The sequence below is a fragment of the Cannabis sativa genome, chromosome 5, assembly GCF_029168945.1.
Source record: "Cannabis sativa cultivar Pink pepper isolate KNU-18-1 chromosome 5, ASM2916894v1, whole genome shotgun sequence".
Classification (NCBI taxonomy): domain Eukaryota; kingdom Viridiplantae; phylum Streptophyta; class Magnoliopsida; order Rosales; family Cannabaceae; genus Cannabis; species Cannabis sativa.
In genome coordinates, this window is record NC_083605.1 from 72,993,850 (window position 1) to 73,010,595 (window position 16,746).

The window sequence follows — 16,746 nt, forward strand, 5'->3', positions numbered from 1 at the left end:
ATATATATAATTTTAAAAAAATTAAACTATTTTTTTTTTTTTCAAAATATGATAAAGTAGAGTTAAACATCCCACCATAAGGGAAATGTAGTATAGAACTTACCCTATATTTTTTAATATTATAGATGGAGTTACTAGTTAGATAGGTCTTGTCATATCCATAAGCGGAAAAGAGAAAAAAACCAGTTTTAGTTCAATAAGACAGAATGAAAGACAAAATAACAATAATTATAATAATAGTAATAATTGGAAAACTATATTAAAATAAACAATCATATGATATAACATGCCGTCATGGGCCAAAAATTTAAACCAATCTCAACACTATAACACCTTTTCCAAAATATAAATATAAATAAACAAGATATTATATTTTTATTTTTTTTACTTTTTTTAAAAAAAAAAAAAATTAAATTCGGCTCGGCTTGTCGGCTTGTGAAGCCAGATTGATCTGTCAAGTAACCAAACACATATGAGCCACTGAGCCAGAACCCACCTGTCTTAGTCACCAAGTTGACACCTTTCCAATAATCTCCCAAAGCAACATTTATTTTTATTATTCCTTTTCTAATTATTTAAAGGATTATTATTGGAAATTAGTGTATTGGATATTTTTTATAAGTTGTATTTTATAATTAATTAGTGATATTTTTTTAAAATTATATCTAACCTGACACTTAATTATACCAATAGTAATATAATATTAAAAAAAATAATAAATTTGATTGGTAATTTTTAACAATTCTCAATTATTTATTGTAAATTTCTACAATATATCACTTAAAAAGGATGGATACACTCCTGTCTGTTTCGTCATTTAAGAAGATTTTTTAGTTTAATTTTTTATAATTCTATACGTTGTAATTATTTAAGGCATCTTACAAAATTTTAAAAAATTTAACTTACTAAAAAAAGAATTTAAATAATCTATTGCGAACAAACTATTTGAATCCTACATGTTAAATTTTTTCAAATTTCTCAAAATTTTACAAATTAATTTAAATAACTTAACATATACCACTGTAAATAAAGCGCAAGGGCTGGGGTAGGGTGGTTGTTGAGTCTGACGCTTTAGTTGTTGTTCAAGCAATTAATAGCTCAGTGCATATGCCATCCCAGTTTGGTTTGTTGGTTGAGGACTGTCGTACTATTGTAGCTAGTTTGAATAATGTCCTTATTTCTTATGTTAATCGATCTACAAATAGGGCTGCCCATTGTGTTGCTAGGGCGTCTTATTTATCGTCAGGTTGTACTTTTAATGAGCTAAATGCTCCGCTTTCTTTGTGTGACATTGTTAAGGCTGATGCCTGTTAATTTTTAATGAGAATCCTTTATTCCAAAAAAAAAAAAGAATTCAAATAATCTATTGCGAACAAACTATTTGAATCCTACATGTTAAATTTTTTTAAATTTCTCAAAATTTTACAAATTAATTTAAATAACTTAACATATACCACTGTAAAATTTTGTTTAGATACAAAAACAAATAAAAAATAAATTTGGTAGGAAGAGATACATTTTAAAAATACTCATATTTATTTATTTGTTAAAAAATAAAACATATAATTTTGTGCAATAAAAAAAAGGGTAAATACTATTTTGGACCCTGTATTTTGCAAACGTTACAGATTGGACCATGTGTTTTGTTAAATGACAAAATGGACCCTGTATTTTCTAAGATAATAAAAATAGGACCTTGAACTTAATTTTTGACAATTTTTTTTTAATACAACCAACTTGAAGACAATGCTTAATACGAACAAATACAAAAAATGTAAACAGTTTTGTCATAGCACTTTTAGATCGGATTATAATTAAACTTTATTTTGACAAAAAATCAATTCAGGGTCTTATTTGTACTATTTTAGAAAATACAGGGTCCATTTTGTCATTTAACAAAACACAGGGTCCAATTGGTAACTTTTGTAAAACAGATGGTCCAAAATAGTATTTACCCTAAAAAAAATCACATAATATATTCTCGATTCCCGTTTTGCCCTTGGCATTTCCTAAAATTTCCATTCCTTATAAACAAATAAAAATACTCTCTCATATCCCTCTTTCCCCTTCTTTCCTCTTTCTCTCTCTCTCTCTAGATTTCTCCCTTTCTCTCTCTTCGTCGTTTCGAGTCGAGAGCAATAAAGAAAGCCGAGAGCTCAATGGCCGAGCAAGATGCCGAGGAGACTAGCGCCGCCGCCGCCGCCACAACTCCAACAAGCCACCACCAATCGATCCCGACAGGTTTGACTCAGGACGAGTTCGAGGAGTTGAAACGATTCGTTACCGAGTTCCATACCTACCAAGTAGGGCGGGGCCATTGCTCCTCGCTACTGGCGCAGCGAATCCAAGCACCGCCGGACGTAGTTTGGTCAGTAGTACGGCGATTCGACAAGCCACAGACTTACAAGCACTTCATCAAGAGTTGCGTTGTCAAGGAAGGGTTTCAAATGACGGTTGGTGCCACCAGGGATGTAAATGTAATTTCAGGTTTACCGGCCGCTACTAGCACGGAGATACTCGATATGCTCGACGAAGAGCGGCGCGTGACTGGATTTAGCATCATCGGCGGCGAACACAGGCTGAGAAATTACAGGTCCGTTACGACGGTCCACGGATTCGAGCGCGATGATAAGATCTGGACCGTTGTTTTGGAATCGTACCGAGTGGATGTGCCGGAAGGGAACACGGAGGAGGATACGCGTCTCTTCGCCGATACTGTCGTGAAGCTCAATCTCCAGAAACTCGCGTCGGTCACCGAAGGATTGGCGCGTGAGCCATGACTGTGACGGTAAGTTGAGAGAAATTTCTTTATTAAAAAAAAATATTATATTATATATATAAAAATATCGAATGGGGGGAAGAACTTAGAAGAAGGGAGAAAAAAAAAAAAAGAAAATTTTTCTTTAATTTGGGGGTTTGGGTTATGTGAGTACGTCTTAATTTCTTTTATTTTTTTTTTAATTTAATTTTTTTTTTACTTTATCATGACATGTGAAATCACATAAATATCCTTGGTTTCTTTAATTTGGGGGCCTTTTTATTTTATTGACATTGGATGTCAATGCTCTTTTTTTTTCTTTTTAGTTGGGAATTGAGTACCAAGTTAAGGACATTTAGGTCAATGCACTTTGTACAGAAAAATGTCAAAAACTTTGGGGATATTGATGTCGTTTTGCTCTTTCATGTGAATATTTGATTTGCTCATTTTGAATGGCATAAATTGTGTCTTTCATTCAACTTCCAATATCCCAAATTTTATATAATTCTTTTCTTTTTCTCATATTAAGTGATTGAATTTAATTTAAAGCCATGCTATTATGTTATATTTAGTTTCATTTTAGTTACAAGTTAAGTTTAGTAAACTAATGTATCACAAATCGTAGTTGGAATTTATGCTTTTGACTTTAATGTTTGAATCTAAGAATAGTTGCGATAAATATATGGGGCTTTTTCTTTCTTCATATCAATGTCAAAAGAGTTAAGAAGATAATGTTAATGATAGTAAAGTGTAACAAAAACATAAAAATCCTGAAATAAAATAGGGTAAGTCTACACCCAAGGAGTGTTTCGGTACAAATTCTATCTATCTGTCTTGGTGTTTAGGAGTTTAGATTTTTATTTAATTATGTATGTCCTCATTATTTAGGATTATTTGGAAAATTTTAAATAATTTATATTATTAAAAATAAAATTTAAATATTAAACTACACGATATTTTTTTTAAACAGGTGGCAAAATAATTGTTCGAACTTTATAAGTTAGAAACAAAAAATATTTTTGAAGATTTACTAGTAATATTAAATAACTATAAGATAAACTAGTTCGTGAATATCAAAAGAGCATTGCTGTTGGTCACCTTGTTTAGCATTTTTTATAGGTGGTGTTCCTTAACTAGTTAGCAATATTTTTTATAATTATTTTTTTTTAAGTTATATGATTTCGATACTTAATTATACTAAGAGTATTGTTATTAAGCACCAGTGGTGTTTAGTACTTTTTAAACGTGTCGCTTTACGATTGGTTAGCGATACTCTCTAAAATCTATTATTAAAACTATTTGGGACTCAATTTTTGATTGCACCAATAACAATATTGACACGTAGGAAGATATTAGGTATTACTGATGCCTTTTAGCATTTCTCTTATACTAATAGCAAAAGAGTGATTCTAATATCAAAATAGATAGTGAGTTTATGGAAATGTTCCAATTAAGCCTTTTACGGAGGTGTAACGCATATTTTTTCAATAAAATATTACTGAAACAGTAACTTATAAAATAATCTAAAGAGTAATGAGTAACTTATGATAAAGAAAGTTGAACAGGAAGCTAGCAGCATTTTCATTTGTGGAATAAAAACACCAATCTTAAGCTACTTGTAGTTCCTATGCCCTATTTTACTTTCTTTATGGCAAATAAGTGCTGAGTGAGATTTTTTTATTTATTTTTTTTTTTAGAAAAAAGAGAGTAAAATACCATTCACCAGAAGCTTTTGTCAGATGTTAACCACAACATTTGTAGTGAGAGAGAATCTTTCTATCTAGAGAGTACAAAAATTTTTGGGTCCAAGTGAGAGGTAATGGAATTTATAGGGAAGCTAAAAGAAATACCACCAAAGACAGAGGTCCATTTCTAGAAAGTCCCTGTTCCCCTGTTTCCCTTTTCAGCTTAAGGTTAGAAATCTCTGCTTTTTATTTTCTCCCCTTCTAAATTAGTAAATTCCCCAATTTTAGTAAATATCTGAGTTTAACCCCATTTTTTTTAGCCTATTAATTTTTCGGACCCCATTTTTGGAGAAACTTTTCTATTAACGTCCTCATCTGATATGGACCGTTGGATCTGAATACATAATATGGTATTGGTGCCCTTTTTATGATAAGTTGTTATATAAAGTCAATGTTGTTGTAGAATTAAATCAACCCAATTGGGGTGTGTGTTCCTGTGTGGTCCACCTTAAGTCACTAATTAATTTGTAGCCGTTTGATTGGATCAACTGTATGATGTATTGTGATTCTCGATCTAAATTTATAACTTATTTATTGGTCGGTGACAACTATGTGGATTAGGGTCAACATCTTTGGACTCTTTGGGGTTTGATTTGCTCAAGTTTCGACCCTCCTGCGAATCAGATTGAAACGTATCAATATCCGTAGCAATATGAAAAGATAATTGCTAAAATACACTAATGGTATCTCGTTATTGATACAATTAAGTATCGTGTCTTTTAGTTATAAGAAAATAATTTTTAAAAAATATTACTAATCAATTGTAAAACGCTACATAAGTAATAACAGTGTTCATATGAGAATTGCCAAAAGGTATGTTGGTGTCTAATATTTTTTTATTGTTATATTGCTATTGGTATAATTAAGTATTGAGTTGTATATAATTTAAGATAATAACTTTTAGAGAATATCACTAATTAATTATGAAACGTCACTTATAAAAGGTGTTGGATACCACTAGTGTTTGGGAGTAGTAATCTTTGCAAAAATATATGTTATATAATGCGCATCACGTTAATATGATCCGACGGATTATAAAGAGTTTCAATTACTCAATTTAAACATATATAGATAGCGAAAAGGGAGTGAGTCCATTCTATGATGCTACTCATCTAATCCTTATTAATATTTATCTCAAATTTTAAATTTAACAAAAAGAAAAATGAAAAAAAAAAATAAAGACAATAAGATAGGAAACTAAGGAAAGTATGTATGAGCATTGTCACTTTGTCAGTATCTCATATATATGTATACATACATATAGTTATACACCATTGTTTAACTATGCAAAATAATTTGTTCTCAAAAACAAAAAAAACCTATACAAAATAATAATCACTAATTTATTGTGTATTATAGTATATGTTGTCACGTCAATTTTTTCATATGATTGATATAGAAAATTTATTGTCTCTGTCCTTACTTGTAAAACAATTACAAGGTCTGATCCAAAGATATTTTCGATACAGTGAGTTATATATAATGATACACTTTTATATTCTGTATGTAATATATTTTAATAATACAGTTTGTTAGATTTGGATTACTATTTGAAGGATTCTACTTTAATTATATTCTACTTTATAGCTATTTAAAAAAAAAAAAAAACAGTCTTTCCTAAAATAAACTAGATAGGTTAATAGGTTAATTAAATTTGTTGACCCTGAAATTCTGGCATAGTTTTTTTTTTTTGATAATGGCATAGTTAATACATTAACATCATTTAATTATAAAATATTTAGGAGTTATTTTACAAATTACTTTACTTGATTAGATGTGGCCATATTGGAGGTCGAGCTCCAATCCTTTGATCTAGAAATATAAATATATTAAACTTCAGTTGACTCAAACATATAGGATTATAAAAATTATTTTATTTTATTTACTACACAAATCTTGATCATATATATTAATTAATGAAGGCAAATTACTTCATACAAATATAGGGATGCACATTTTTCTCATGGGAATGGCCCCGCGGGGATTAGGGGTGGTGATTTCCCGTCTAAGTGGAGAATGGGACAGGGACAAGGATTACTTTTTGTCCCCGAATGTTAAACGGGGGCGGGAACGAAGATCACACTCCCCGCCCCGACAGGATTCGTTTAATATTTTATCTTATATTTTTTTAGTAATATTTTATATTTTATAATTTATGTTTGTATTTTTTTAGTATATTAGTATCTTTTTTATGAATTTTAAGTTGTGTTTGGATAAAAATTAGTTTATTGAATAATAATTAATGTGTAATATTTTAATTTTTATGTATTTTAATATTTTTGTATATTAAAAATTTTATTATAAACTTTATTTTCCTATTAGGAGATTTTTCGCCCCGTTCATACCCATATTAAGGGATTCTCTGCCCCATCCCCGATGGGGAATAAGCGGGCATGAGGATTAAAATTCTTAACGGGGATGGGGACGGGGGGAGCACTCCCTGCCCATTTCCTGCCTCGTGTGCATCCCTACTACTCCACCTATTAATTGCATTATATAAATACCATTTTGGATCCTTTGTTTGGTAAAAATTACCAATTTGATTCTCTATTTTTTTAAATGACAAAATAGACCCTATATTTTCTAAAATTGTACAAATAGGACAGTAAGCTTAATTTTTAATAATTTTATTTTTTAATATAACTAATTTTAAGATAATTTTTAACATGAACAGATACAAAAAAATATAATTAGTTTTGTCATAACATCATTAGATCAGATTATTATTAAGTTTTATTTTTAAAAAAATCAGTTCAGGGTTCTATTTGTACAATTTTAAAAAATACAGGGTTCGTTTTGTCATTTAACAAAACAGACTGTCCAATTGGTAACTTTAACAAAATACAGGATTCAAAATAATATTTATCCTTTTTTTTATGTAGATATTATTATTATTATTATTATTATTATTATTATTATTATTATTAAATGCTTGTGTTTTTTCTGAGAAAATACTATTATATTAAAACAAAATGTCACAATTGGCATTGGAAGAGGCATTTCCTCCATTCATGAACATTTAGCTTCCACAGAAAAAGCAAACCTTGCCAACAAATGAGCAGCATTATTAGCAGATCTATTCACATGAGAGAATTGAGCTCTAGGAAAATTGAAAACTAAAAGAGAAATGTTGTTTAACAAACAATGAAAATCAGAGTTTAGATGAATGTAATCCTTTAACTACTAAGATAGAATCCGTTTTGATGAAATGCACTGGTAGTTGAAGGTCTTTGAGCCATTGTAGACTATGCATAAGAGCTAAAGCTTCCATAATATCTGGCGAAACATCCACGAAAAGGAGTAGACATAGCAGTTACAATTTGTCCTGTACTATTCCGTAGAACTGCTCCAAAACCAGAAACTTGATTCATTGTATCAACAGCTGCATCCGTGTTTAGCTTCAAGCGTCCTGAAAGGGGTTCATCTAGTGAGCTTCACGTGAGGCTGCTGTACTTAAAGCTGCTACTGATGCAGAGGTAACAACAGACAATTTTTCTCTAGCTGCATGATATTCTTCCAGGTAAAAGAGTGCATAAAATAGAAGAACATCATGGGGCTTAGGTTTGGTACCATGTTTCTCTTTATTCCTTTCATCCAAATACTCCAAATAATTGTAGCAAATTGCTCAAATTTTAAAGATGACCATATAGTGGAGACTTGAAGTAGAAATTTCTTTAAATTCATGTGGTGTGAGAGCAAATCTTGTATCTCAAAAGCAAAGCAATGCCACACATGTCTAGCACGCTTACAGTAAAAGAGAGTGTGAGTAATTGTTTCATTGGCTCTCTTACATAAAGAACATGAGGCTGAATCTTAAATGTGTTGAGTGTGAAGAATATTAGCGACAGGAAGACAACCATGGATAGCCCGCCTAAAAAAAATATGGATTTTTAAAGGGATTTTCAATGCCCAAATTTTTTTCCATCATTGTAGAGATTGGATATCGGTTACAGCAGGCTGGTGTTCTTCAAGTTTAGTTGCTAGGAAATAACCTGATTTAATAGTATAAACACCATTCGATTTGTGATGCTACATTAAAATGTCTTATTGTTCAAATAGTGTTAACGATATGCTTTGAATTTAAGCAACATCCGAAGTAAGATACAAATTGACAAGTTGTTCATAATCCCATTGGCGAGAATCTAAAATGAGATTCGATACTTTCATAGTCAAGTCATGACCCCTAAACACCAGTGGTTTAAAGGATGTGATTCCTGGCAGCCAAGGGTCCGATGCACAAAGGATATTAGCACCATTACTAACTTTTCATCGAAGACCTTTTGATAGCAATTTTTTCCCCAAACAATACCTCTCCAAGTTAAGGATGGGTAAGAACCCAAGTCTGCATTTAAAAAATAAGAATGCTTGAAGTACCTTGGCTTGAGTATTCGGCTAAGAAGAGAGTTTGGATTGGAGAAAATAAGCCATGTTTGCTTCGCCAAAAGTGCTTGATTGAAATAATGGACGAAACTTTTGAAACCCATTCCTCCTTCAACTTTCGATTGAGTAAGTGCTTTCCAGGCTTTTTAGTTAATTCCAGATGACGATGAGTTAGATCCCCACCAGAATTTATTGCACATAATCTCTATTTGGTTAATAAGAGATTTAGAAAGCCGAAAGCAACTCATGGCATAAGTTGGTATGGATTGAGCAACCGCTTTGAGGAGTATTTCTCTGCCACCAATCGAAAATAATTTTTCTTGCCAAGGTGAAAGGAGATTCCATAATTTTTCTTTGATTTCACCAAATAATACTTTCTTATCCCTGCCCGAGTAAGAGGGTGACCCCAAGTATCTTTCATGACAAGTCTTAATAGTCATTTGCAAGATTTGTTGTAGACTGGTTTGGATGGCAGGTACTGTATTAGGAGAGAAAGAGAGGACTGACTTCTCATCATTTAGGCTCTGTCCTGACGCACGACATTAGTAGTCAAGGGAACGTTTGATAGCCATAGCTGACCTTCTATTTGCACGGCAAAGAACAAGATTGTCATTTGCTAAAAATAAATGAGAGACCATAGGAGCTCCGCGAGCAATTCGAAGACCATGAAGGTTACCACGTTGTTCTTCATGCTGAAATAATCTAGAGAGACCTTCAGCGCAGATGATAAAGAGAAAAGGGGACAACAGATTACCTTGGTGAATATCACAGGTAGGAGTAACTTGACCTTAAATGGAACCATTAATTGAAAATAAGTAAGTAACACTGCTGATGTACCGAATAATGAGGTCTAAAACTGCTGAATCAAAACCCATATTAGTCATCATACTTTGAATAAAATGTCATTCAACTCTATTAAAGGCTTTACTCATATCAAGCTTTATGGCAACATAATCTTCCTTACCCCTCTTTTTAAGGAATGTGTGTGTGTGTTGTATCTTGTAATATTGGTAAAAGAAAGTTTTATTTTTGTTTGGAAGAAAGATTTCGTAACATTACATAAAATTTAAGGACAAGCATACAATATGCACTAAAAGACTAATAATAAAATTAGCACAAGATTTGGTAATTCATGGTACAGTATAATTATAGCAATAACTTATTAGTTGTTTAAAAATAAAAGTAATTTGAACCATAAATATTTAAGTTTCACTCCGGCTGTAAATAAATACTTATTTGTTAAGTGTCAAGTTAATAGGTGATAGTTACTGATTGGTTCTAGTTATTAAATTTTTATTTTTTATTTAAAATTTAATTAAAATATACTAATAAAAATGACACTTGGATAATAATTTGATACTTATGAAAATTTTATAAACATAATTTAAATATTATTACCATCAAAAATTAAATTTGGGTATATATATCTTCAACCAGAGATGAAGCTAAAACTAAATAGTAAGGAGGAGGCCAATATGGATAATCACACCGGTGTACCCTAAAACTTTATTTTTAATAAGCTAATTAGAATTTTAACTCCCTGAACTTTGACATGTATCAAATCATGCTCTCTGGACTTTTAAGGTCGTTAAAAATACCCCTAAACTATTACAATTGTTGAATTTAAGAACTTTTGTCCAATTTTAGTAAAGAAAGTCTAACATGGGTAAAAGTTTAGGGGACATGATTTAGTATATGTCAAAATTCGAGGGGCATGATTTGATAGATATCAAAGTCTAAGGAGCATGGTTAGTACATAAACAATCATTGAAATCGTAAAATTGAATGAAATTAGACAAAAGTCCTTAAATCTAATAATCTCAATAGTTTAGGGGGAATTTTTAACGGTTAGAAAAATTTAGAGATATAATTTGGTACATATTAAAATTTAAGGGGCAAAAATCCTAATTAACCTTTTTAATATACAGTACATGTTCATAGAAGAAAATATCATATATGAATCAAGAATTAAAATGAAATTGATGTGAGTTGTGCTTTAATAAAATGCTGGGAAACTCAGTTTAATTATATCAAATTTACTTGTAATTTGTGAAAGGGGAAAAATTGTTTGTACACTAATATCAACTTAAGAATGCTTTAGTTTGCTTACTCCACTAATATAAATAAAAGAAGTAATACATTAATTTATAAGACATAATTATAAATTAAAATTTTGTTTTGAAAAATATTATAGTTTATAGGATTCACACTTAGTTATACATATATATATATGTATAACGTGAAAGCTTTTATGGTATACTTCCGGATATACTGATGAACCCTTACTGTTTTGATATTTAGGAAAAAAAAATTAGTTCAAATCTTTTATGGTCGTGTAACTTGGGGCTATAGTTCCACTAACAAAAATATTGTCTTTTAAAAATTAAATGTAATTTTTTTATTTGATAATTATAGATCAAAATAGTAGAAAAATTTCCACAAATCAAATAAATCTAGTAAGAGTGTTATAATGTAGGTATGAATATTTTTTTAATGATAAATAAGCCTCCACAAAGTAAAATTTTGGGACTGTTACTGGTTGTTATTATTTAAGATATTTTACAAAATTTTGAATAATTTAGAATAATTTACAATATTGAAAGTAATTAATGTTCACACAGTCTAATTCACATGCGTATAAAATGAAAAAGATACGAGTGCGACAAATTATTTGAAAAATATAATGTAGGGAAAATGTCGGGTAAGTTGTGCAATTTCACTTGACCTTCCCCTTACGGATCATGGGATTACCCGGTATTTCCCCTTACGGATCACGGTATTTCCCCCCGGATGATTGTGACAGTCAGTAGTCTCTTGATCCGTAAGGGGAAATACCAAGTAAGCTGTGCAATCCCACACCGCCTGGGAAAGGTCAAGTGGGATGATTCTGAGACTATGTAAGTATGAGACTGCACAATTAAAGATGACTTAAATGGATTGATTGGTACTACGTCAACAAGGTGCATCTTGTTTTTCGGTAGCCCATCACGAATGAACTCGACAGTTAAATGTGCTTAACCTAGGGTAATTGGGGTTATTTTAGGATGGGTCACCTCTTGGGAAGTTTTCCCAAGAAGCGTGCGAGTGAGGACAAAGCATGTTGGAAACACTCGTGTTGGTCTGTAGGGTCATTCATCAATCCAGAAAGTAGCCAGAGTAGCGTACTCGTGTATAAGAGCCGTTATTCTGTGAGTGTAAGGGCCCAATGGAGGCTTGAAGCGGGGATGTTACAAATAGTATTAGAGCCTTGGGACTGCACAGTTGAAGAGGGCTTAAATGGATTGATTGGTACTACCTATATCAACAAGGTGCATCTTATTTTTTGGTAGCCCATCACAAAAGAACTCCATAGTTAAGCGTGCTTAACCTGGGGTAACTTTAGGATGGGTGACCTCCTGGGAAGTTTTCCCAGGAAGCGTGCGAGTGAGGAAAAAGCATGCTAAAAACACTCGTGTTGGTCTGTAGGGTCAGTCTTTAATCCAGGAAGCAGCCAAAGTGGCGTACTCGTGTATAAGAGTCGTTAATCCGTGGGTGTAAGGGCCCAATAGAGGCTTGAAGCGGGGACGTTACAATTCCCTATACTCAACTCTAATCAGCATCGACCTAATCAATCTTTTGGAGATAATTAATTCTTCGCTAGGTAATAGGGTTCCGAATCCTATTTTACAATTGTCACAAGGCCTACCTAATTTATCAATTATCTTGGTCTCCACATAAGGACTAGCTTCAGCATCGATTTGGGTAATGGAAAGCACTCGAGTTGGAGTGGATTTGCCTCTGGTTTTGATTCTTCCTTCTTCAAACATGAGAAGTCTCTCTTGAAGTGACCTACCAAACCAAATTGATAGCATGCATTACGATTACACTACCCAAATGATGTTTCTTATAACAAGAGCACTCTGGATAAGTATAACGACCTCCAAGGCTACCATTTTGACCACCATGTCCTTGTTTCCCTCAAAACATCTTATTGACTCAAGGCCACCGCTATTGATGGAGCTTTTCTCTTTTGATCAGCCAAAGAACTACCACCATTTCCACCAAGATTAGAAGTAAGAGGAGCAGTGACCCCACCAACAAGTGGAGTCCATCGAGGCTTTTGAACAAACTCTGCAGTGCTCTCGGTCAGCGTGTATCACATCTGATTCTTTCTGAAGGACTAGAGGTCCTTACATCCAAAATTATATCCCATACAGTGGTTCCATTTGGTTACCAGCCATACTCTATTATGTTGGCAACACTAGAATAAAAGCAATTGGTATTTGAGGTGAAGGTACGATATGCGATCATTTTTGTCTTTATCTCTTTATCTCTTATCTCCTCATCTTGTCATTGAATCTTGGCCTCCATTTCAACAAATTATTGCTCCCAGTCTAGCGGAGCTTGTGGTGGATTTTTATAACCACCTCCATAAGTCATTCAACAGCCTTTGCCTTGGCCTCGAAAATGATGGGGATCCCAATCTCCCCAACCACCACTAGTATCGACAACATCGTTCCAACTCCTTATGTTTCTTCAGGCATCCATTTTATAGGACAAGCCTAAGAATTCATGAGTCAACTAAGTCAGGTAGCAATCAAAATTGTAATCTATTTACTGCTTACATGGGAACTTAATATGCTCCTATTCAGCTATTAGTTTGCTAACATGCTTCCTATCACACTTTTCTAATCATGCATAATAAATTAAATCTACTAAAACATGTAAGAACTTATTGAATTGTGACTCGATCTTATCTTTGATTATGATTATACATATATTGACGATCTTTGATGTAATACCCCAAGGTTTAATAACTGGATTAGCAAATCTAACAAGGTTAATTATGTACTAATGAGAAATTATATTATGATATGATTTAATATGTAAAACTATTATGATTTATTGCATTTTAAGACCACGTTGGTGTGTCATGGATATTTTTTGTAATTTTGACCCAGAAAGAGTAAAATCATAATTTTATGATATACTGTGCTTATGGACTATACTATTATATAGTATGTTTATTCTGTTTATCTGCATCTATTTTCTGACAAGTGGACGCGGTATAGTCACAACCGGGTATTTTGAGCCAAACTGAGTTCAGGGCCCAAAATACATTTTCGGAATTTATTTATGGCATTTATGTGATAAATGAGAAAATATAATTTATGTGATATATGTGTGTGTGAATGGTAATGACCAATTTACTCTTTTTTATGTTTATGCCTATATATATGTCGTAGGGGCATTTTGGTCATTTAGCCAATTAAGCAATTATTCAACAAAAACTAGATCTTTATCAAAATAAAAACCATTTTCTGAATTCTTTCAAACCCAACCGGCCCTCTCTTCCTCACCCTCACCATTTGATGATTTCAAATTGATTGTTGTGGAAAGCTTGGATTTGGTGTGTTTGTGTATACTCTTGTGTGAGGTAATTACTTTTGATCTATTTTCTTGTAGAATTTCTTGATGTTCTTTAGCTTATGATTGCATGTTGTAGAAAATAGTGTGAATTATGGTGTTTTGGGGTGTGTGGTTGTTATTAAGTTCATGCTTGAGGCATCCTTGTTGTTTTGGGAGGTTATAGGGTTGAACTGTAATGTTTAATTTATGAGTATTTCTTTGAAGTTTTAAATTTTAAGTTTGTGCAATTGTGTGCATCTATGGTGTTTGTGATGTATGTTGAATTATGATGTTCATTTTGATTTGTTTAGCCTTGTGTGGTGCTCAAATGAATATCGATGTTAGATTGGTTTGGTTTTAGTTTAAAGAGTGGATTATACATGGTTTTGAATAGGTTTTTTGTATGTATTGTGTTGATTTTTTAAGCTTTGAATAGTTGGCATGTTTGGGATTCCAGGGCCCATTATCGCAGCCACAGCTTGGCTTGTTGCGGCGAAGCCTTATTTTTCCCAAGGATTTTTATTTTCTCATTTTTGCTATAACTTTTGACTCGGAACTCCGTTTTGGATGTTCTGAATATCTTTGAAAAGCTCGTTTTGGCCTCTATATATTAATCTGTAAATGTAATTCAAATTATGTGTATATGTAAAAATGAATTTGGGATTAACCTATTTGTGAAATCTCGAGAATGTGTGACTAGGATTACCGGCGCTTGCTCAATAACACTCAGTGATTTGGAATCTCCACATTCTTGGATTACCAAGTAAGACAATAAACTAGCACATAGAGATTAGCGATGTGGTGCCCGTATATGTTATTTTGTGTATGCCATGTGGAAAATTGAGATTAAGGTGATTACCCTAAACTTAGCGGTAATGTGATCTAGGAATATTACTCTAGAATTTAGGTGATTATGAATGCAATATTATGATGTATATGTTGATATAAGAATTATATGGTTAAGGCATAGACTCAGTAATTAGAACCGAGATAAAACATTCTAAGGCCTTATTGTAAATAGACATGTGGGTGTAACACGTAGGTCTATGTCTAATAAATAATAGATGTAGTGGCATCAATAATTATATGATTTTTGATTATATTACATATTGCATATTGTTATTTATATTGTCTTGCTAGGTCTTGGCTCACATGTGCTCTATTGTGTGCAGGAAAGGGTAAATCTGTTGTTGATCAGCCATGAGGTTGAGGGCTTTTGCGGTGTATTATACATGTTTAGGCCAAGCTAGACCACATGAGTTAGGTCTACCAGGGGAAATATGTTGTGTTCTCCACTTTTGCTGCTTAGGTCGGTGTGTACTGATGACTTGTAATATTTTGAAAAGTTTTTACGGAGTCCTGAAACAAAAATGTAATCTTTTGGATGTTTGTAATGTTTAATAAATACAAGTTATGATTTTAATCTATGTTCGTTTTAAAGGTTAATTTTTGCTCTTAGCTCTAGTAATCTCGATTTAGCAGGATTAGCATTTGTTTAGTCATTATTTGTGGTGTTCTTATTGTTAGGGTGTTACATTTGAAGAACAACCTGGTGGCTCTGACACCGAATTACGTGCTACAATATTTTTTTAATTACTATACATTCAGGGTTTATTGGAAAATGTAATTAATTAAAACTTTTTAAATAAACTTAAACTTGAATAAACAAACATAATTTAAATAATTTTAGGATACCGTTAAAAGTTTACAGCTGTTTTAAAAATATATTTTATACAAAAGTTATCGCCCAACAACAATCAAAATGTGAGCATAAATTGTCTCGAAGACCCAAACATTCTAGGTTTAATAGTCTTGATATGTACAATCTTCATCCAGCTTTAGATTCATTCTGGTTCAGTCATGGCTCTTACCCGCACATGCAAATAATATCTGCAGACTCAGTAAGAAAAATATAAATATAAACATATAACTAAACTGTAACTAGGCACCCATACACCTAATCACGATCCTATCCCACATCCAACGCGTACTAGTCTAGAGTGTTCTTGATAAGCCTAGCATAAATTTGTCGATATCTAGTGCAATTCTATGTACACCTATGCCATTCTTACTGATATGCTAAACTAATGGCTTTAGAAATTTCCAAACATAAATTTGTCGATATCCAGTGCAACTCTATGTACACCGATATCGTTCTTACTAATATATTATCTAATAGGCAATTATAAAAATATGTACACTAAGCATGTATATCATTATATTAATCTTACATTGATTATGAATTTAGGTGTGTCGATTAACTTGAGTGAAAAAACCTACTTGACGATCAGTGTAACGTTCTCGCTTCAAGCCTCCATTGGGTCCTTACACCCACGGAATGATGGTTCTTATACACGAGTATGCCAGCTTGGCTACTTCCTGGATTGATGACTGACCCTACAGACTAACACAAGTGTTTCCAGCGTGTTTTGTCCTCACTCGCACGCTTCCTGAGAAAACTTCCCAGGAGGTCAC

At 32.4% G+C, this 16,746-nt stretch overlaps 1 protein-coding gene across 5 annotated transcripts; it reads left to right on the forward strand.

The window, feature by feature from the left end:
* Positions 1–1,961: 1,961 nt before the first annotated feature.
* LOC115716435 (abscisic acid receptor PYR1) lies at positions 1,962–15,698 on the forward strand. 5 transcript variants are annotated; one of them, XR_009687990.1, is made up of 3 exons: positions 1,962–2,788; positions 14,972–15,034; positions 15,444–15,698. XR_009687990.1 is itself a non-coding variant. In XM_061115957.1 (2 exons), exon 1 carries the CDS (start codon positions 2,160–2,162, stop codon positions 2,778–2,780), a length of 621 nt encoding a protein of 206 aa, XP_060971940.1. In that variant the 5' UTR covers positions 1,962–2,159; the 3' UTR covers positions 2,781–2,788; positions 15,444–15,698. The 5 variants fall into 5 exon arrangements, 4 of the variants coding, with proteins under 4 accessions (XP_060971940.1, XP_060971939.1, XP_060971937.1 ...); XM_061115957.1 differs by lacking the exon at positions 14,972–15,034; XM_061115956.1 differs by lacking the exons at positions 14,972–15,034; positions 15,444–15,698 and adding an exon at positions 6,450–6,771.
* The last annotated feature ends 1,048 nt before the right edge of the window (positions 15,699–16,746 follow it).

Excerpts from the sequence above, each read along its gene's own strand:
- LOC115716435 (XM_061115957.1), top strand. The coding sequence starts at position 2,160 with ATGGCCGAGCAAGATGCCGAGGAGACTAGCGCCGCCGCCGCCGCCACA.